The sequence below is a fragment of the Drosophila subobscura genome, chromosome O (genome assembly GCF_008121235.1).
Source record: "Drosophila subobscura isolate 14011-0131.10 chromosome O, UCBerk_Dsub_1.0, whole genome shotgun sequence".
Lineage (NCBI taxonomy): Eukaryota > Metazoa > Arthropoda > Insecta > Diptera > Drosophilidae > Drosophila > Drosophila subobscura.
In genome coordinates, this window is record NC_048533.1 from 18,390,452 (window position 1) to 18,408,660 (window position 18,209).

The 18,209-nt window shown below is 47.2% G+C and overlaps 1 protein-coding gene across 1 annotated transcript; it reads left to right on the forward strand.

Annotated features, from left to right (window-relative positions):
* Nucleotides 1-11,001: 11,001 nt before the first annotated feature.
* Nucleotides 11,002-13,036, forward strand: LOC117897506 (mitochondrial 2-oxoglutarate/malate carrier protein). The gene is made up of 2 exons (XM_034806395.1): nt 11,002-11,743; nt 11,840-13,036. The coding sequence occupies exons 1-2, from the start codon at nt 11,615-11,617 to the stop codon at nt 12,671-12,673; spliced, it is 963 nt and encodes a 320-aa protein (XP_034662286.1). The 5' UTR covers nt 11,002-11,614; the 3' UTR covers nt 12,674-13,036.
* Nucleotides 13,037-18,209: the final 5,173 nt, after the last annotated feature.

The following is an 18,209-nucleotide window of genomic DNA, read 5'->3' on the forward strand; positions in this document are numbered from 1 at the left end:
TACCATATGCGGCGATGGGAAACCCCTGGAGGGCACCTTTTGCGGTCAGTCCCCGTGCAACGTATTTGGATGCGAATGCGCTGCTGGCTGCCTGCTTGGTAATTGGAAAGAGTCCTTCCTCCAGAGAAATAGTGACCAAAAGATCGAAATATCAGATGAAACCTGGAACAATGGTGTTATATTCAACTTCCACGATTTCGTACACAGTATTCCGATCCCAAATTTAAACCTAAACATTGGCTGATGAGTGTCAAGTTACTTCAGAAATAAACAAATACAAAATTGCACAAATTATCACCATTCATGGTACCATCTAGCAAAGGTCATGTGTGTATTTTCCCCATCACCACTGAGGGTTATCGCCAGCTATCTCCGTACATTTCAGCAAGCACTGCGCAGTTCGAGTTTGTCATTCACAGATCGCAATGCGTTCTGCTATCATCGGTGCGCTGCTCTTTGCCGTCTGCTGGCTGGCCTGCTTCAGGGGCTCCAGTGCCGTCTGCTGTGTGGTCACCGAAACCCTCAACTACAGGATCTTGGGTCAGCACTGTGGAGTTGTTGGTGGCTATAGGAGCGGCTCCGACAGCTGCAGCGTTACCATCTGCGGCAACGGAGAGCCCGTGGTTGGCACTTACTGCGGCCGTGGACCGTGCAACATTTTCGGTTGCAATTGCGAAAATGGCTGCCTGTCCGGCGCTTGGAGCCAAAGCTTTCGCGAAAGATTCAGCGAATACAATATCGAAATGATTGCTGAAAACTGGAACTCTGGCAGTGTAGGCAGCCCCATCGACATGATCAAAACAATTCCCGTACCTGACATCAACATAAACATTGGATAATCAAATGGTCATTCAATCGTTTTGAAATACACTGGAATCGTTTGGATACATCTGCTTGTGTCATATTTGGGGACTTGCGCTGTGATCGAATGGAGAAATTGCACGATGGCCTCGTATACAAAAGGTGTAAAAGAAAATTTAGATATTGCAATATTTTAACTTTATTTAAATTACAGAGCTTAATTTTATGGAAAGGTAAAATCGATGGGTGATTGCATCAGGCTGAAATATTTCTGTGATTATTTTCAATTTTCATAATTAATTTAATTACCAGCTAAGTTCTGTTCAATTCCCACCACAGAGTTGCGCGATTTCCTTCATTCAAATCTGTTGGGTCTGTTCCATCTGTTCCTGTCGTCATGTCTCGGGACTTCTCCTTTATTCGCTGTGGTTTCTCCTCTTTTATTTAGCATGCGAAACTGTTTTCCCACTGCAGATGGACAGGGCAGGGCAGCGGCATTGGCATTGGCAGCCTCCTGCTACATAGTATTTATGCGCCTGTCCCGAAATGGAAAATATCTGCATGTGAAAAAAGTTTGGCCTGCCATACCGACTCTCCGACAGCCTGACTGTCGTTCCATCGTAGGAACAACAAGTGCAAAAAATGTGTGGCTATTTCTGTTCATGTCTAAACAACGCGGGCATTGTTGCTGGTCCCAAGGACTGTTGCAGGATTCAGATCTGTGTGCCGCTCTCGTGGCTGTCGGTTTTAATCAATTCAAAACGAGATGCACAACAACACTGACAGCGGGTGCACATGGGGAGTGTGTGCCACATGCCCCAAAACCATGCCGACGGCAGCTGGGAGCCGTTAATGGTTTATCCCCAGTGGCTGGGGACTGGGGGCCGGGTGCTGGGTGCTTCGGTACCGAAGCGATCGGAATGGTACATTATTGGCTTAAGTGAGCGCATATTTCTGAAACTAAATGGGAAAATCTGTACTGAACACCGGCTTCCCCTTAAAGCAATTTCAATTCATGCTTTTTTTTATACCACTTTCCTGGTTCGCTTTGGTGCGGCACAAAAACTCGATAGAACAACTTTGTGTGCATGGGAATGTGGTTTGCACAGGCTCTCATCTCTCAGTGTTCAGTGCTCGGTGCTCGGTGCTCGGTACTTCTGTGTGTGAGTGTTTGTCGCCTTTTCAGTAATTGAATGCTTCAATTTAATTGGAACTGCACGCCCTGTTGATTCCACACACAAACCGAATGCATGAGAATATATATTATTGACAGCAGAGCTCCGGGACGAATCGAATCGCATCGCATCGCGTACTTGACACTTTCACGCCCACACCAACAACCCAAAAAAAGAAAAAGAAAAAAGGAAAACAGAAATCCATTCACCTGTCGAAGGTAATTTCACGGAGAACAGCGCGAACGTTGACTTACGAGTATTCATACCCCGCGATGACTTGGCGTTACCTTTTTTTTGACAGCTTACAATTTCTTCAAAAATATACAATAAGTTGGAAAAACTGTAGAGTACACGCCGGGGGTGGGGGCCAATGTCTGCCCTCAGCCGTAATTGCCATGGCAGCTCGTTAGCTTCAAAGAGCCGACGGCGGATGAGGCTAATGGCAGAGCTAATACTAATGCCAATGCTAATGCCATTGGCCGCAAGTGAAGTGCCCGCTGGCCACCACTTGTCGACCCGTTTCGACCCGACCCGACCCGACCACCTCGAAATTGGCAGCCTAGTCACAATCGCCAGTGGCAGTGGCAGCAGTGGCCATCCCCATCGCCAACCCCTGGCCCAGGTAAACAACACGAAAAAAAATTAAATGAACCGCAAAATTGTGCAGCTGTCCAGCAACATCATAATGAAAGAACCCACCTGCCACCCAGCCCCGTCCGACGAGTGCTGCTTGTGTCTGTAAGTGAGTCAGCCAGATGAAAAGCTAAAAATAAATTGGCATACTTGCATCCACAGCCCCGCAGAGTGGCAGTCACAGTCACAGTTCCATTGACTTGTCCTTGGCCAGGCCAGAAACATGGATAGAACATGGGAACATGGGATGGTACGCATTACCCACTTACCCGCATTGACACGTTCATACATTTTTAAAGCTCCAAGTTCTCATCAGGCCAAAAGCAATTCAATCTGCAGGACTACTTTCAATTGCCAGTCGGCTTCCGCCTTTTTATGATGCCCCACGAAGCGCGTCCAGCCGCAGTGTTATGGTCTTTGTCTGTATTATCATCCACTGTCCCTTTCCCTTTCCATGACGAGTCCTGTCCTGTCCCGTCCTCATTCTGGTGTGCAACCCAGAGTTTGCATAGCAGCGGATAAGGATGAGGGCAAAGAGCGCTGCCTACTTATAGGCTGAGCAATTGTCGAGCATAAATTGGCAGGCGCTTGGAGGCCCTATACAAACAGGAAATTAAAGCTTGTTCGAGGCACGTCGACCGTGCGTACGCTCTCACCAAACTGTTGGAATTTTTATGGAAGTCTTAGACTTGAATATTTGCAACTCAATCGGCTCGACTCTGTCTGGGTGCATAGGGAAAGCAGCTACAGAAATAGTTCTGTGCCCATTTACAGGGACACTCTCACTTAATGTTGCTGCCATTGGCATCGACATCGTAGCCATCCAGTAACACATCAAGACAGCCACCCAGACAGCCATCTCTCCCCGACGACGTTCCTGCTGCTCACCCACCCAATCATCGAGTTCACCCGCCACCCAATCGACGCAATTTGTATTATGCGCCTCAGCGCCTTTGCACTTAATGCCTTATTTGTATTTAATCGCGGCTTCCGTTTCAGTGGCATCCTACAGACACGCTCCTCCCCGCTCCCGTTGCCATTCTCCATTCTGCTCGATGGCTGCTCGGATCGCAGTTGTATTCAATGGGAGTTTAAGCAGCAAACTTACAGACACAGATAAACGGAAAATGACACAATTTGCTGCTTCTTTGGCTGCCCTTTTCTTCGTTACACTTCCATTTCCACTTCCCCCGACCCCTTCGCTCTGTGTTCCTATTATTTGGAACTGCCGATGGCAGTGCTTGACATTCGTCAGTTTGATTCCGTTTCGCCCACGCCATCGAATCCATCGTCTGCACTATTGGGCCGTATTTGATTGCCCAATGAAGATCCGCTGCTGGCAGCTCTTGACCAATTCTTGGAAATTCTTGTTCCTTTTTGTGAAAATTTGCATGCAACTCTCGGAATACCGGAATGCCCGAGCCCGAGGCAAGCTCTTAAATCATCCATCAAGGGCACTCTGGTTATGCCAACATTGACATTCGTTAGTCAGTCCGCCGGGGCAATTATTAAGTGTGATAATGCCGGGAACACGAACACTCGGGTAATTTGGTGGCACTCCGGATGCTCTCCATTTGTTTGGGCATTTTAAAGTTTTCGCATTAGACGTTTGACATTTACCGTGCCTCATGGCACGGAAATTAAGGCTCAGCACAAAGGAGCACGCCAGAATGTGAGTCCAAAGGGAAGCAGGAAGACGGGCGGATGGACGGACGGCCAGATACCAGCATGCCAGGACGCTGCCTTCCAAAGCCGCCTTGCGGTATGCAATAAAAAGCAAATGTAACGCAAAATGTTATTACGCATACGCCATGTGTGTCGCTTCGGCCGTAGCCGTCTTGTTTGTCTTTAAAGGTCTGCCATCCCCTCACACACAGACATCCTGCGCTCTGTGGGAGTATGTACGAGTCTGTCTGTGGCTTTGAGGTCGTTCGGAGTGCCCCCAGCTTTTAAAATGCCATTGTTTGCAGCTGCGCTTGGCTACACCCGACCCCCAGTGACCTCCTGGCCCGCTCCAGGCGTTTAACTTTAAGAGCAAACTTTTTTCTCTCGTTTGCTTTTTATTCGTTTTATTTTTCTCTCGATTTTACTGCAGCTTCGAAACCAATCCCGGTTTCATCTTCATTATGGCTTTCTAATTTATGTGATTCAAAGCCAAAGCTGGCCCGGCCCAGGGCCATTTGATTAGTTTGCATTGGCGCAGTGGCATTTAACCAATCTGTCGACATATGCTACTTGGGCTTTGATTGATGCGCTCCCAATGAGCCGGATGTGGCTAGGATTTCAATAAAGTTCTATGCCTGCAAACAGTGGCATTTCAGCGACCCACAGTCGAGCTGCCACAGGCAGGGCAGAGAAGGGCACGGTTGCCTGGAACGATGGAGAAAAACTTTCAAAACAATAAATCACCAATGACTGCGACGACAACCACGTATCTCCGTCTGAGTCAGTGGGTCTGTTTGTCTGCTGAACCTGAACCTCTGTCCGAGGTTTTGTCCCAGATCCTATCCTTAAAGCGAGAAGGAGGCAACAAAAAAGAACAAATAGCAAGTCGACTGCTCAGACAAACAACTAAATACTCTTGGGTATGAGAGTCTGATACATTTTCGAGGCAGTTTGAGCTATCCCAAGGTCGACTTTGATGCATGCCCCAGCATGATGGATGAGCTCGTGTCATCACTTTCCTACGAGTATTTATGAATTCAATAATATGTAAGTGTGGCTATTATACGGTTAGTTCCCCAAGGGTTGGATCCTCTGCCATTCAACTTCAATAAACTAAATTTTCTTGTAGAGAATGGGGAATAGATGGGTCAGTATGGAGTTCACATCTGTGAATTTTACCTGATCACCCCGTCACTTGTCAACTTTTTCCTTCAAAGTTTATGCCCCTCCAATTTCCATGAGAAATTGTTTTATTTTATACAAATATATCTCCCCTCTGTTGGCTTTTAGCAAGGGCATTCCAGAATGGCATTCTTGTGCTTTGTGTGATTCCTTTCATTTTTTGCAGTGCCATGTGAGAAGACGTTTCGGATTTGCTTGAGGCTTATTCGTTCTCATGGTGCAAACTCGGCTTCTGGGGGGATTGAGACACAAACACACACGTACTTGGAATTAACACCATAAATTTTGTGGCCCAAACTATGCCTGGTATTCCGCTTTGAGCCTTCAAGGCGGAGGCAGCCAGCCAGCTCTTGGTTCTTGGCTGTGTTTGTGTCTCTTGGTCTTGGCCTTGTTTGTTCTGCTGCGTGTTGCCTTGCATTTTGTTGTCTTTTCCCGGCCAAGTGCAAAGCGGCGGGACGGAGTGAGGCGAGTGGCGAATGGTGAACGGCAAAGTAAAAGTGTGTCGGTTTCGAGCAGTTGAAAGTGGTTTTGGGTTGCCCAACCGCATTTATAGAGCAAAGTTGCACCCGCAGCAGATTTCAAGTTTTTATCTGACTCTGACAATGATGCTAAAGCCTTGGCTGTGGCTGTGCCTGTAGCCGAATCCGACTTTAGTGGCACAGCCACAGACATTTGGCCAAAGTGGCTTAGTTGTTTGAGACCCACTCTGAGCTGCTTTTAATTTATATGGCCAAAAAGGTTGACACGCAGGCAACAAAACGGAGCAGAATAAAAGCAAAGGGAATCCAAGACAGCAGACAGGACACAGGAGCATCTATGTACGAGTAGGAGCCATAAATTTTCGTACTTAATCAGCGGGCGGTGCCTCTTAAAGGCTGCCAGCCAGTGAGTGGCTCTGTCATCTGCGTAATGTGGACAATGGGGCGCATGAACATATTTCCAGCCACGCTTATGCCAGGGACTAAAAAGGTAACAAGAGCTCATGCGATGCGGAGGATCCGAGCACTGTGAGATACGTACAATTAACTGTCAGCAGTTTTTTCAATAATGCAAACTAATTTCAATGTCACACAAGGCACACAGGGCGGGGAGGCAGCAGAGAGACAGACCCATATTGCTGCTCTCAACTCCTCAGCTTGTAACAATGCACAACACGAATACCATTTTTCATTGAGCTGATGCGAACATAATCCCCGTGCTGGGCTCTTGGTCTGTTGGGCAGCCAGAACAATGGAACGATGCCAGCCCTTAGAACCTAATGGCCTCCAATGGAGGGGATGTTGCCTGCGAGGCTGCGGGTGCGTGTGCGTGAGTCTTCGGAAGCGCATTGTCAGCCCCATTAATGTTGATTATACGCTAATGTGAAAGAGCTTGGACAGTCGCCGATCCTTGTCTCTTTCGCTGTTCCTGTCCCTGTGCTGTCCCCTGTCCTTGTTCCAGAGCTGGGAGCTCAACCACAATGCAATTTAGCCGCGGCTGCGGTGGCAACGGCGCTCGTGCAGCTGCTTTAAGTGGGGAAATGAAGTTTTTCACTGGAAAAACTTTGTAATTTGCATTCGCGAGCGCCGCCAGCGAGCGAGTGAGTTCTGCTCCTCCTTCCGCTCCTGCTGTGGGCAGGTGTGTGTTGGGCTGGCTGTGGCACTGGCTCCCTGGGGATAATTATAATGCCATTAGCATGTTTAGTCCACAATCAGATTTGGTTGTGGCGCTCCCCTTTGGAGTCCGCTTAAATTGGCTGCGGCCGCGGTAATCCTGTCGAGCTCTCTCCGCGACTGCTTCTCATTTTGGCCCCCGCTCCATTGCCATGCAAATTCTAATAGAAAGTTAAATGTTTATTTACGCAGTCAAGCCAGTGGAGAGTGGAAAGTGGCTAGTGGCAAGTGGCAATTGGTTGGGCGTGGCTCGCGCGGCTGGTGTGGCGTGGCCCAGTGCCTCCCCAACTATTTTGTCGCATTTTGCATATTGCAAATAGCCAGAGGACACAGCTACAGCCACACACTGCTCTGCAGTTAGTCCCATGTTCTGCTCCCCTCTTGGCAAAGCAATTTTAACTTTCCATTCGAGGACAGCCATTTCTTTTTCCGGCTTCATCCCCCACACGAATCCCCAAAGCGGATTTCATTACTGAATGGGGGATCTCGGAATGCTGTTCTAATTTAAGCGACACTCAGCAATGAAAATCCCGGACAAACAGGAAAAGTTACGAAGAATTTTCTACAACAGATGACTCACATGTTCCGGAAATGTGCATGAAATATTTATTGAATTTCAGTTTCACTTTGTATGATGCTAGAAAAGAGGGAGGAGAGCCGCTTTCCACTGAACTGTCTCTGCGAGATGCAAATGGTTGAAACACTCGCATTCTGCTCGGAGGGAATAAAGTGTTGAGAGCAGGGAACTGGTCCAAACAAGTTAACCCTAACGCTGCTTCGGCCATCATTTAAGGTTGCCCTTTCTGGCACTGTTCATTTTTGGGCCAAGTGCACGCTGGGGCCTGTCTGTGAGTCATGGTGCACTTCGTGGCGGTTTCCAATCGTAACCTCATTTCCTGCCGGGTTTCCAGCACGCGCCAGTGGACTGTCGGCGACCAGGGGCGGATCCTTTGGCCACTTGGCAGGGCCACAAATCGCTGAATACCTTCTAAGGAGGGCGACCTTTGTCTGAACTTCAAGGATTTTTGTTTATTGTTGCCAGAGCCAAGAATAAATGTTGGCCCGGTCGCTGCACTAGACAGGGAGCCAGGAAGCCCAACGGAGCACGAGGACGGCGGGAAGTGGCAACTTATTTTCGTTTGCCAACGCATTGAAATCTTCCACTCGATTTGAACTCCAACTTTGCCGTTGCCAAAAACCGGTCCCCTGCCTACCCAACCCACTGGCGTGATTTTCCAGCCCCCGCAGGCCCTGTGGAAACTCTAACGCATCACTAAACGCGCTGCACAAAAATAAATTTCCCACAAACTTGCAGGTGAACTTCGCTGGCAGCGCTTTTGTGGGCCCAACCTTTATCCACACCTTCCCCATCGTCACCATCGTTACACTTTCCATGGCACTCTGTGGCACGGCACTCTGTTAAAATTAGCATGTGACGGGGGCGACTCGACGACAAACTGTTGATTCTACTCGGCTTTGTGTGGCACTGCTGCTCAGTCGGGCGAGGGCTCGAAGGGAGGTACTGCCGAGTCTATAACGAGCAACCTTATCATTTTAGCATTTCACACAAAAGCCTAACCCAGGCTTCATTCCCCCAACCAGCTCCTGCTCCTGGCCCGTGTCTGCCCTGAACATGGGTGCTGGCAGGAAAACTGAAACTGGGATTCATTCAACTTTACGCTAATGTCACATGCTTTGATTACAGCAGCGTGAAATTTTATTGATTGGCCGGCTAACGTCAGATGAACGATGCCAGGCCAGCCAGGTTCAGCTCCTTCGACCAAATGATCCGGTGGGGAAGGCACCATTGATGGCCCAACCATTGAACAACCCATCAGATTGGATGCACTCGATGATGTGCACCACTCAAAGATGCTCTGATAGTGCGGCTGTCGGGTGGAAATCTAAGACAGTCAATTCCTAGAATTTTGTTGAATATCTTTAAGTATTCGTCTAAAATTTCTTTGGCACTAAGAGACCGGGCACTTGGTCCTAAACATGGTCTTGGTCTTAAAATGTAGTATCAAAGAAAACCTGGGCAAGAGTTTCCTACTGTTTCAAGATTCTGCCCTCCCATTGGATGTCCCAAACGAATGTACAAATTTTATATGCCCAGGACTCCCAGCATTCCTTGCTGGCTTTGGTTAAGGTACGTCCAAGCGTTCAGTTTCACTTGCAGTGTCCTTCACACCGGTTGCTTGTGTGTGTGTGGGTGAGGGTGGCTGTAAATGTGGCTCCACTCGAGGAGCATATTAACCGTAGCCCGGACTTTTCCGCCCGTAACTTATGCATGTATGTAGTGCCGTGCATGGGCTGTAGTTTTTATCTATAGCCCCTCTTGACAGCTCGAGATTTTGCTTTTCTCCGCCCTGCTACGCGATGTGATGGCTGCCTTTCCACTGATTGCTTACAATGTGCTCGCTCGTCCTTCATCCCACTACAGAGTGCCACAGAGTGAGCACCACCACAGAGCACTCCACCTCCTGCCCAGCACGTTGTCCTCATTTCATTTTTTACAGAATGCGAAAATCCCTCTTCGAGCCAGAGTTGTCGTCGTCATTGCTGCTAAAATTGAATTGGAATTGCTTCAGCTTCAATGGCAGGCAAACGACAGGCAATCTGTTGAGTCTCCTCTGATTGAATGAAGACGAGGGCCAGGACCAGGACCGAGACCGAGACCAGGACCAAGTGATGAGTGAAGCGAATGCGCGTAATGCGCTAGAATGGATGCGGCGGCTTCGATGAATCCTGCCTGCCTCACTGAATTCTACATGGAGATATGTACATACATATGTACATTCGTATGTATGTACATATGTTCGTTCGAGAGCGATTTAATGATAATGCTTATGTTGTGCGACATTCATTATCTGTCATTTTCGGAAATTCAAGGAGATTATCATCAATGGAATGCCTTGACGGTACTCCCCAACAGTGGGAGAGAAAAGTTCTAATAATGGGCTCGTGTTAATTATTTAACCAATTAGCAGGACAATAAACCAATTTTATCTTGGTCTAAAATAGGGTGAACTCAAACCTCAACTCTGAAAAATGATTTGTATTTGATGACTTCGACATTTCCATTGAGTATACTTTTCTTATATGAAAATAGTGAAATGCAATTTTGACCTTGGATCTTATTAAAGCAAATTCGCTATGCACAGCTGTTTTTGGGAGAACTGCACATTCCATTAGCGTTTAAACGAATCAGAAACATAAACAAATCCAATCAGCGCAACAACACCCAAGTTATAGTCTGATTAGCGCAATTACGTTAAAAACGCAGCAAACATGTTTGCCATTCCCCGATAAGACAACAAATAAGATAAAGAAAACATATGTACATATGTACGTACACATGAACACACGATCTTTGCACATTTGGATGTACTACGTATCGACATTGAAGGTGTTATACACATTCGCTTTGCTGTAGATTTTACTATGCAAAAACAAAAAGAAAAGAAGAAAGGTATTGAAAATATAACTGTGAGTTGTTAGACGAACTACTACTGTAAACAAAAGGTTTAGAGCGGCGGGCGGTGGAGGGTATTCGTCGCTCTTCTCATGAAAATAGCAGCTGTTTGGCGTTTAACAACACCGACGAGACTCTCTGAGCGAGAGAGCACGTAGAGTTGTCAGGCACCAAACGAAAGCCACCTACGCTTTTACAATTGTTTCAAAATTAGCCAAACGATATAGCAAAATCAGTTTGAATCCAAATCAAGTTAGTAATATTTAATAGTAAAACACAATATTTGATAATATTTTCTAAGAAACAAGCCATTTTACTAAACCTTTGTCTTAATAAATCGTATGGTCGAATGGCTGGCAACCCTTGCGCTCTCCCGCGCCGCCGCTCTGCACACGTCATCAGCTGGGCAGAAACAACAACACAACCCACTTTCGTCATCACATGTATTTCTGTTGCCAGTGCGTTTTATTTCGGTTTAAATGCAGAAATATTTATAAACCAAGCAGCCAAATTGCAATAGTGGCCTCACACCCGAAACACGTGCAAGTGCCCGAAAAGTGGCGCCTCAGTGAAGCAACAGGCTGTCTCTGACAGTGGGAGAGAGGCGGACGTGTGTGTGACGTGCATTGACATTGAATCACATTCGGCTCGCGGTTTCTCTGCCAAGTGCCAAGCACAGAGAGAAAGCAAAAATAAAACGAGGAAGCGTTATTGACTACGCCAGCAGCACTACCAACACCTATAGCACCCGTATCAGCTGGTCTCTGTGCGTAAGGAAAACTTATTAATTGTGCGACCGGGCAGCAGTACGCGGCGCGTGTTCGACAACATTCCCAGCAGAGTTCTCAGTGCAACAGCAGCAACGAGGGCAGCAGCAACTACATCTGGAAATTGGAATCGACAGAGAACTGCGAGCCCCAGACACAGACGCAGACAGAGGCACAGCCAGAGCCCCAGCCCCAGCACTGCATTTAATCAAAACATTTCGTGTTGTGTAATCGCCCGGGAGTAGCGAAAAAAAAACAGCAAATATGAGCAACGACGCCGCAAAACCCGAGGAGGTGTCAGCCAAGGCGAAGAGCGCCCCCAATGCTATCAAGTTTCTGTTTGGAGGTCTCTCCGGCATGGGCGCCACCATGGTTGTCCAGCCCCTGGACTTGGTGAGTAAGAAATCAATTGATTGTGGATATCAAATGCTGCAGCTCATCCCTGAAGAGATTATAATCCCAATCTCTCTCTCTCTCTATGCCTTCCAGGTGAAGACACGCATGCAGATCTCTGGGGTCGGTGGCGGCAAGAAGGAGTACCGCAACTCCTTTCACTGCATCCAGCAGATAGTCAGCCGGGAGGGACCCCTGGCTCTCTACAAGGGAATTGGTGCTGCTCTGTTGCGTCAGGCCACCTACACCACCGGGCGTCTGGGCATGTACACCTATCTGAACGACCTCTATAAGGAGCGTTTCGACAGGAACCCCAATGTGGTGGACAGCATGGCCATGGGAACTATTGCTGGAGCTTGCGGCGCCTTCATTGGAACCCCGGCCGAGGTAGCTCTGGTGCGTATGACCTCCGACGGACGCCTGCCGATTGCGGAGCGACGCAACTACACGAATGTAGCCAATGCGCTGACGAGGATTACCCGCGAGGAGGGTCTAACCGCGCTCTGGCGTGGCAGTCTGCCAACTGTGGGAAGGGCCATGGTCGTGAACATGACCCAGCTGGCCAGTTACTCGCAGTTCAAGGAATACTTCCACGAAGGTCCACTGCAGATGAACGAGGGCATCAAGCTACACTTCTGCGCCAGTATGTTGAGCGGTCTGCTGACCACCATGACATCTATGCCGCTGGATATTGCCAAGACGCGTATTCAGAACATGAAGACGGTCGATGGCAAGCCGGAGTACCGTGGCACTGCGGACGTCCTGCTCCGCGTGGCTCGCCAGGAGGGTGTATTTGCCTTGTGGAAGGGCTTCACACCCTACTACTGCCGCCTGGGACCGCACACGGTGCTGACCTTCATTCTGTTGGAGCAAATGAACCAGGGCTACAACAAATACGTTCTGGGTGCGGATACTAGCTCTGGATTGTAGTGTTCTTTCAATTGAAATTGTCCAGATGAGCAGCCGCCCAGCTGGCATCTGGCCGGTAAATGAATTGCAAAAGGATTCCAACCATTGCAATACCACCCAGAAACAAGAACAAGATGATGCAGGACGGACCATATCCCCAGGAACGAACTATTATCCCGATCGATGAATGTGTGTGCGACTGCATGTGCGTGTATATAATGTTAAGGTTAAACCAATGTAGGGCATTTAAATGTCGGCAATTCCGGTGACAATATTACATGATTATGTCTATATAGTATATATGTATATCTCGATGTTGAGACAGTTTTTCTGTAGCGCCTTAAATTGAAAGTGGATTCTCAATAAAGCACAAATTGATCAACCTGCCTGCCTCATTATTATATCGATTATCTTGATGAGGTACGTTGCGTGTCTATAGTATTTCAGCTACGGTGAAAGCTCTCTTGTGTTCGACCCATAGAAGTTACCAAAAAAGGTTTTTCAAGAGCTGTCTGTTTGCAGAGATTTCACTGTACTTGCCTGTTCAACAAAGTCATTTGTGGGTGGCGTGTCATGTGTATCGAGTGGGTGTGCTTGGAACCATATGTCACTATTGCATATTAATTATAGTATATCGAGTGCAGACACCTTCTGTTCCGCCCCGCCGCTTGCCATCGCAGCCATAGCTACTGTTTGTTTGTTGATACCTCTGATAAGCTTTATCAATGTTGTTTGTGTTTGACGAATCAAAGTATAAATTCTCTCGATAAACTCCGGGCAAAGCTTCGCTTTCCATTCTCTATCCCACGATTTCGCTTTCAACGATAAGGGCAACATGTTCATAACCTTTGGTACAAGCCACCGCTGTTGTAGTTTAATAAACAGTTCTGCCATAAAGTTTACGCTCGTTTTATATTTGTGGATTGCGGCTATGTTTTTCCATTCCATGTACATACATAGATTTCCTCTTGATTTCTGCTTCGATTGTTATACGCGTTTTACAACGTTTTGATTGTTGAACAAAATAAATTTGAGCACAGTAAAAAAAGTCCTCCAACATGCCCCTAACAGTCTGAATTTTTGTTGATTGCCTCCTTTTTTTAAAGCAGAATCTTTATTTATTACAAACTGACCATAAAGCATCTCTCGCGAATTTATTTAAAAAGTTTTTTATTATGCCATAAGTTTGTTAACTGGAGCGTTACAGTTTCGTGTGGCGGAAGTCTTGGAGGCAGTTGTAGGATGGGGTGCGGCGGGCAATAATAAGCGAGAATTACCCCAGAAGCCACAGGCAAGAATCGCATATTAAATTTATTTTATTAGAGTTTCCAGAAAGGGGCCCAGAGTCTTCCGGCTGAACCCCTCGGCTACCAAATAGTATTTGGGTAATAAAATTGTTCAGCTTGGCCAGAATTTCCAGGGGTTTTCCGTACCCTACCTCCAGCTCAGACAACAAATCAAAAGTTTATCTCGTAAATAAATGAGCAGAATCTTACTTGACCACGAGCCACACAAAATGGCTACAAGCACTCGTATTAAAATTGGCCTGGCCTTACTTCCCCCCATCCTACCTCCTTGCATCCCCTCTCCTTGCTAAGTTTAAGCTGGTGCTTTAGATTCTATGGGATATTAGTTATCCTTTGGCCTTGCCATGAGCCACTCAAGTGCAACTTCCCCACCAGCACTTGCTGGTAATTAGAGAGACGAAGACAAGGGTAAGCCAAAGAAGGAGGGAGAGGCTTCGAGGACTTGCTTTGAGCCACATTCGATTGCCATAAGCCAGGATAATCCAAAAGGCGAGGAGGTGATGTGACAGCCTCTTAAATAGCTGTGAGTGCTTTATGCTCGTTTCGATGTGAGAATTCCTTACGTAGAATATTGCAAAGCTTTTTCCCTTCTTAAAATGAATTTGTCTCTCCACCGAAAATGAAATCCAACGAAAGCCACAAATGTCAGCCTATTGACGAGGGAACCTATTTAGCATTCACTTTTTAATTAACACTCAAAACATCAATTCACCAGACAGAAAGCGACAGCTAAGAGAGAGAGAGAGAGTGAGTCCCGTGTAAATGTAATTAATTGAATGTCCCACACGAACAAGCAGGCCAATCCACAGCCATCCAAAGCCAACCAAAGCCACCCAAATCCACCCAGCCACCCGGTCACACATTCAAACCAACTTCAATTAGAGCCCAATACAAACCTCATCGAATAGCTTTTCTTTTGGCCAGTGAAAATTGGGCTGTGATTTTCGTGGAATTCTTTGCAATAGCCAGCGGACATGTGCCACATCTGGGTCTGGCTGCCTGCTGGTGTACTCACACCACGGACAAGCACTCGACGGGGTGCTATTCTCCGAATAATGGATATGATTGGAGGCATGCTAGTAACACTATACATTTCATTTAATTTAAAGCTAAATTGTAATGGTTGTCTGTACGAAATGTGCCAAAGCAGCATACTTACATATGTACAATGTCGTGTACCTACGACTAACTTCGACAAGAATTATGTTGTGATGACAAATTAAACTGCTATAAGAATACAATGTATGCAATATTCTACGGTATCACTTAGTCCAGCATTGCGGAAGGTATACGAACAAATGCTCGTTTTATTTTTCGAAATTTGCTCCGATTGATTTTGGTATTAATGCGTTTTGGGAGCCCCCAAGGCGGCACAGCCATCGAGGGAAAGAAAGGGGCCGGGTTTGGTATTGGTATTGGTATTGGAATTGGGTTCGGGCCGGAAAATGGCGAAAAGCCAACGCTGGCGGACAGCACAGCACAGCACAGCATCAGCAGCGGCCTACGCGGGCTGCAGCAGTTCTCCCGTGGTCATGGCTCATAATTCAACGTTTACAGTTAACTGGTTTGGTGGGACTGGTTGGTGTTGGTGTTGGTGTTGGTTGGTTTGGTGGCCTCGTGGGTGGTCGGCTCGGTCGCCGGTCATTTGCTACTCGTATTGTTTTTCCACTGCTCTTTATGTTACGCTAATTGCAATACGATGCTGAGCGAAGTCGAGTGGAGCGAAGCTGGAGCCGAGCCGAGCCAAGCCAAGCCAGGGGCGTCAAACTAATTGCTTTTGCAAAACATTTGAAACGCGCAAGTTTTTCAATTTATCTATTTAGCCATGCCACCCTATCCGTATTTAAATCACCATCCCGACTCGGTCCGATCCCCCTCTGAATATTCTATTACAGAGATACAGATTCATCGTGAGCAAGGACAATGGTTGGTTGCACTTTTCATTGCTCAACATTTGGGAGAAAGGCAGGGATGCGCTGTGCCCACCCAGAGAGGAGGGTGAAAGTGTAAGCAGACGTGCGCGCCGCCAGCGGAAACGGAAATGCAGAACAACTGCTCTGTGTGCTGTGTTGTGTTGCGTTGTTTTCCCGTTTCTATATTTTTGCCCCTGCCATTGTTGTTGCCAGCCGACGACGACAGTGTCGCCAACCCGAATTTCCTTTGCAACTTCCGTTTTCCCATTAGTCCTGTACATAGAAACGAGCGTGCAACTAGCGCTCGAGATTTAGTCGGGCAAACTGGAAAGTAGACAAGTAGAGCTCATCGCACACACAAGCACTTGGAAAACTTTGCTGCCGGTTGAAACTTTTTAAATTGATTAGTATGTTGCTGGGTGGTAGCCATTGGCCATGGTACGGGAACGGGGATCCGTATCGTGGAGCTGCTGTTGAGTGGCAACTGTTTCCTTCGGAGGCTGCTGCTGCTACTGGCTCCGGGCTGCCGTTGCCCCGCCAGCGGCATTAGCCAAGTGGCTGCATTTCAATTAGCCCTGCCAGGCCATACCAAACATGCTTATAAGGGGATCATCGAGATGGCTGTGGGCTGGGGGGCTTATTTGAAAACTTTCTTGAGACTTTCAAGCTACTTCTCCGCCCAATTGAATGCACTGGATAACTCACCGAAAGTGTTGTTTTCCCCCGTGGTTTGTTGCTGGTTTTTGGGAGCTCCTTAAAGATGGCCATTGAGGAGGTGGATGAGAGACGGATAATGTTTGAGCTTAAAGCTGGAATAGTTGCTCCATCATCCCCTTTCTAACTTTTGCAGGAGCCGCCTCTTTGGCAAGTCTTCCCCTAGCTCTCTTTTGTTTTGAGTTTTCCCTGTTATTTGTGTTGAGTTTTTTGGTTTCCGCTCTCCTTGTACGAGTTCCTCCAGTTATTTAGTGAAAATTGTCATTTGTCAAGTTGGTCGGGCCAGGGGGCGGTGACGCCACGCCCACACATCCACAAACCTCAAACCTAAAAAAATACAAGAAAATCGAGCGCTGGCTCCCAGGCTCCCAACTTTTCTATTGAGTGAGGAAAAGTTTTCACCATGCTCAGCTTTTATTAATGCGCTCTCGAGTCTCCCAGCACACTGTTATTTATCTAAAAATCCCAGTTACCCCACACACAAGACCCCAACCCAACCCAGTCCCCGTTTCCAGTTGCCTGTTAACTTGCCCTGTTTCAACTTTGGCTTTGATTTTGCACTTGGCTCAGTAAATTCTGCAAATTGGCTCATGGAAAGTTGCAAATGAACACTGTTGATGGAGATCCTGGTGGCAAATATCCTGTTTCGTGACATTCGAGAGCAATTTTTTAATCCAGTTTTTTCCCCATTCCACATTCGCGCTTATGCAGAATGCATTTTAATTTATTTAATTGAATTCAATTTGTTACAAATGGCCAACGAGTCGCGCACATTTTTTGTCGCAGGATTTATTGAAGCGTACAATTTAAGACTCGTAATTTAGTGACGAGAGAGCCGGAGAGTTTTACGACAGAATGCGGAGCGAAGGAGAAAGAGGCGGGGCGTAAAGGAACAACTACCAGTGTCAATGTCGTTGTTGAGCTTGCGGCTCATCAGTATCCTTGCTGTTGTTGTACTTGTAATATCCTCGGAAACGGGCACAATCATTTGTACAAGATGTTTGTCCGTTCGTCTTGCGGTCATCATAAAGCTGATATTCACACAAAGATCAGACTAAAACTTCTGACAGAACTTTCTGTGTTTCTCCATAAACTTCAGATTATGCCAACAGCCTACGGGTCGAAATTGATCATTCTGTAAGTGTATTTGCCGCTTCGGCCCACGTGGCTGGACTTTTCTTACTTGTTTGTGTTGCTGGGCCACAGGACATGTACTGTACGCGGATGAAATCCGTTGAAGGCCAGTTGCAGCAACGGGGAGTGCCACGTCCACGAGGCGTCTCATGTTGCCAGCTCTTGCTACGGCTGCTGCTGCTGTTTTGCTGTTGGCCAACAACTGAATGGGACCGTAATTTGTACTTGCATTCATGAACAGCAGCCAGCAGCTAGCAGCCGTCCGTCTGCCTGTCTGTCAGTCTGTCTGTCTGTGTGAGTGCGTGAAGTTATTTAACATATACTAGCGCAGAGAATGGCGGAAAAAGAATGCGCGGCTAGGCCTTAGCTGGGGCCATGGGAAGGCCATTCCGTTCTGTCCTGTCAAGGTCAGCCCAAGGATAACGCGAATTTACGTGCTGCCCCACAAACTTCGACACTTTAGAGTGGGAATCCGGCAAGAAAGGGCAG

Coding starts and splice junctions, on each gene's coding strand:
- LOC117897506 (XM_034806395.1), top strand. CDS start 11,615: ATGAGCAACGACGCCGCAAAACCCGAGGAGGTGTCAGCCAAGGCGAAG. Junction 11,744..11,839: donor TTGTCCAGCCCCTGGACTTG/GTGAGTAAGAAA, acceptor TATGCCTTCCAG/GTGAAGACACGCATGCAGAT.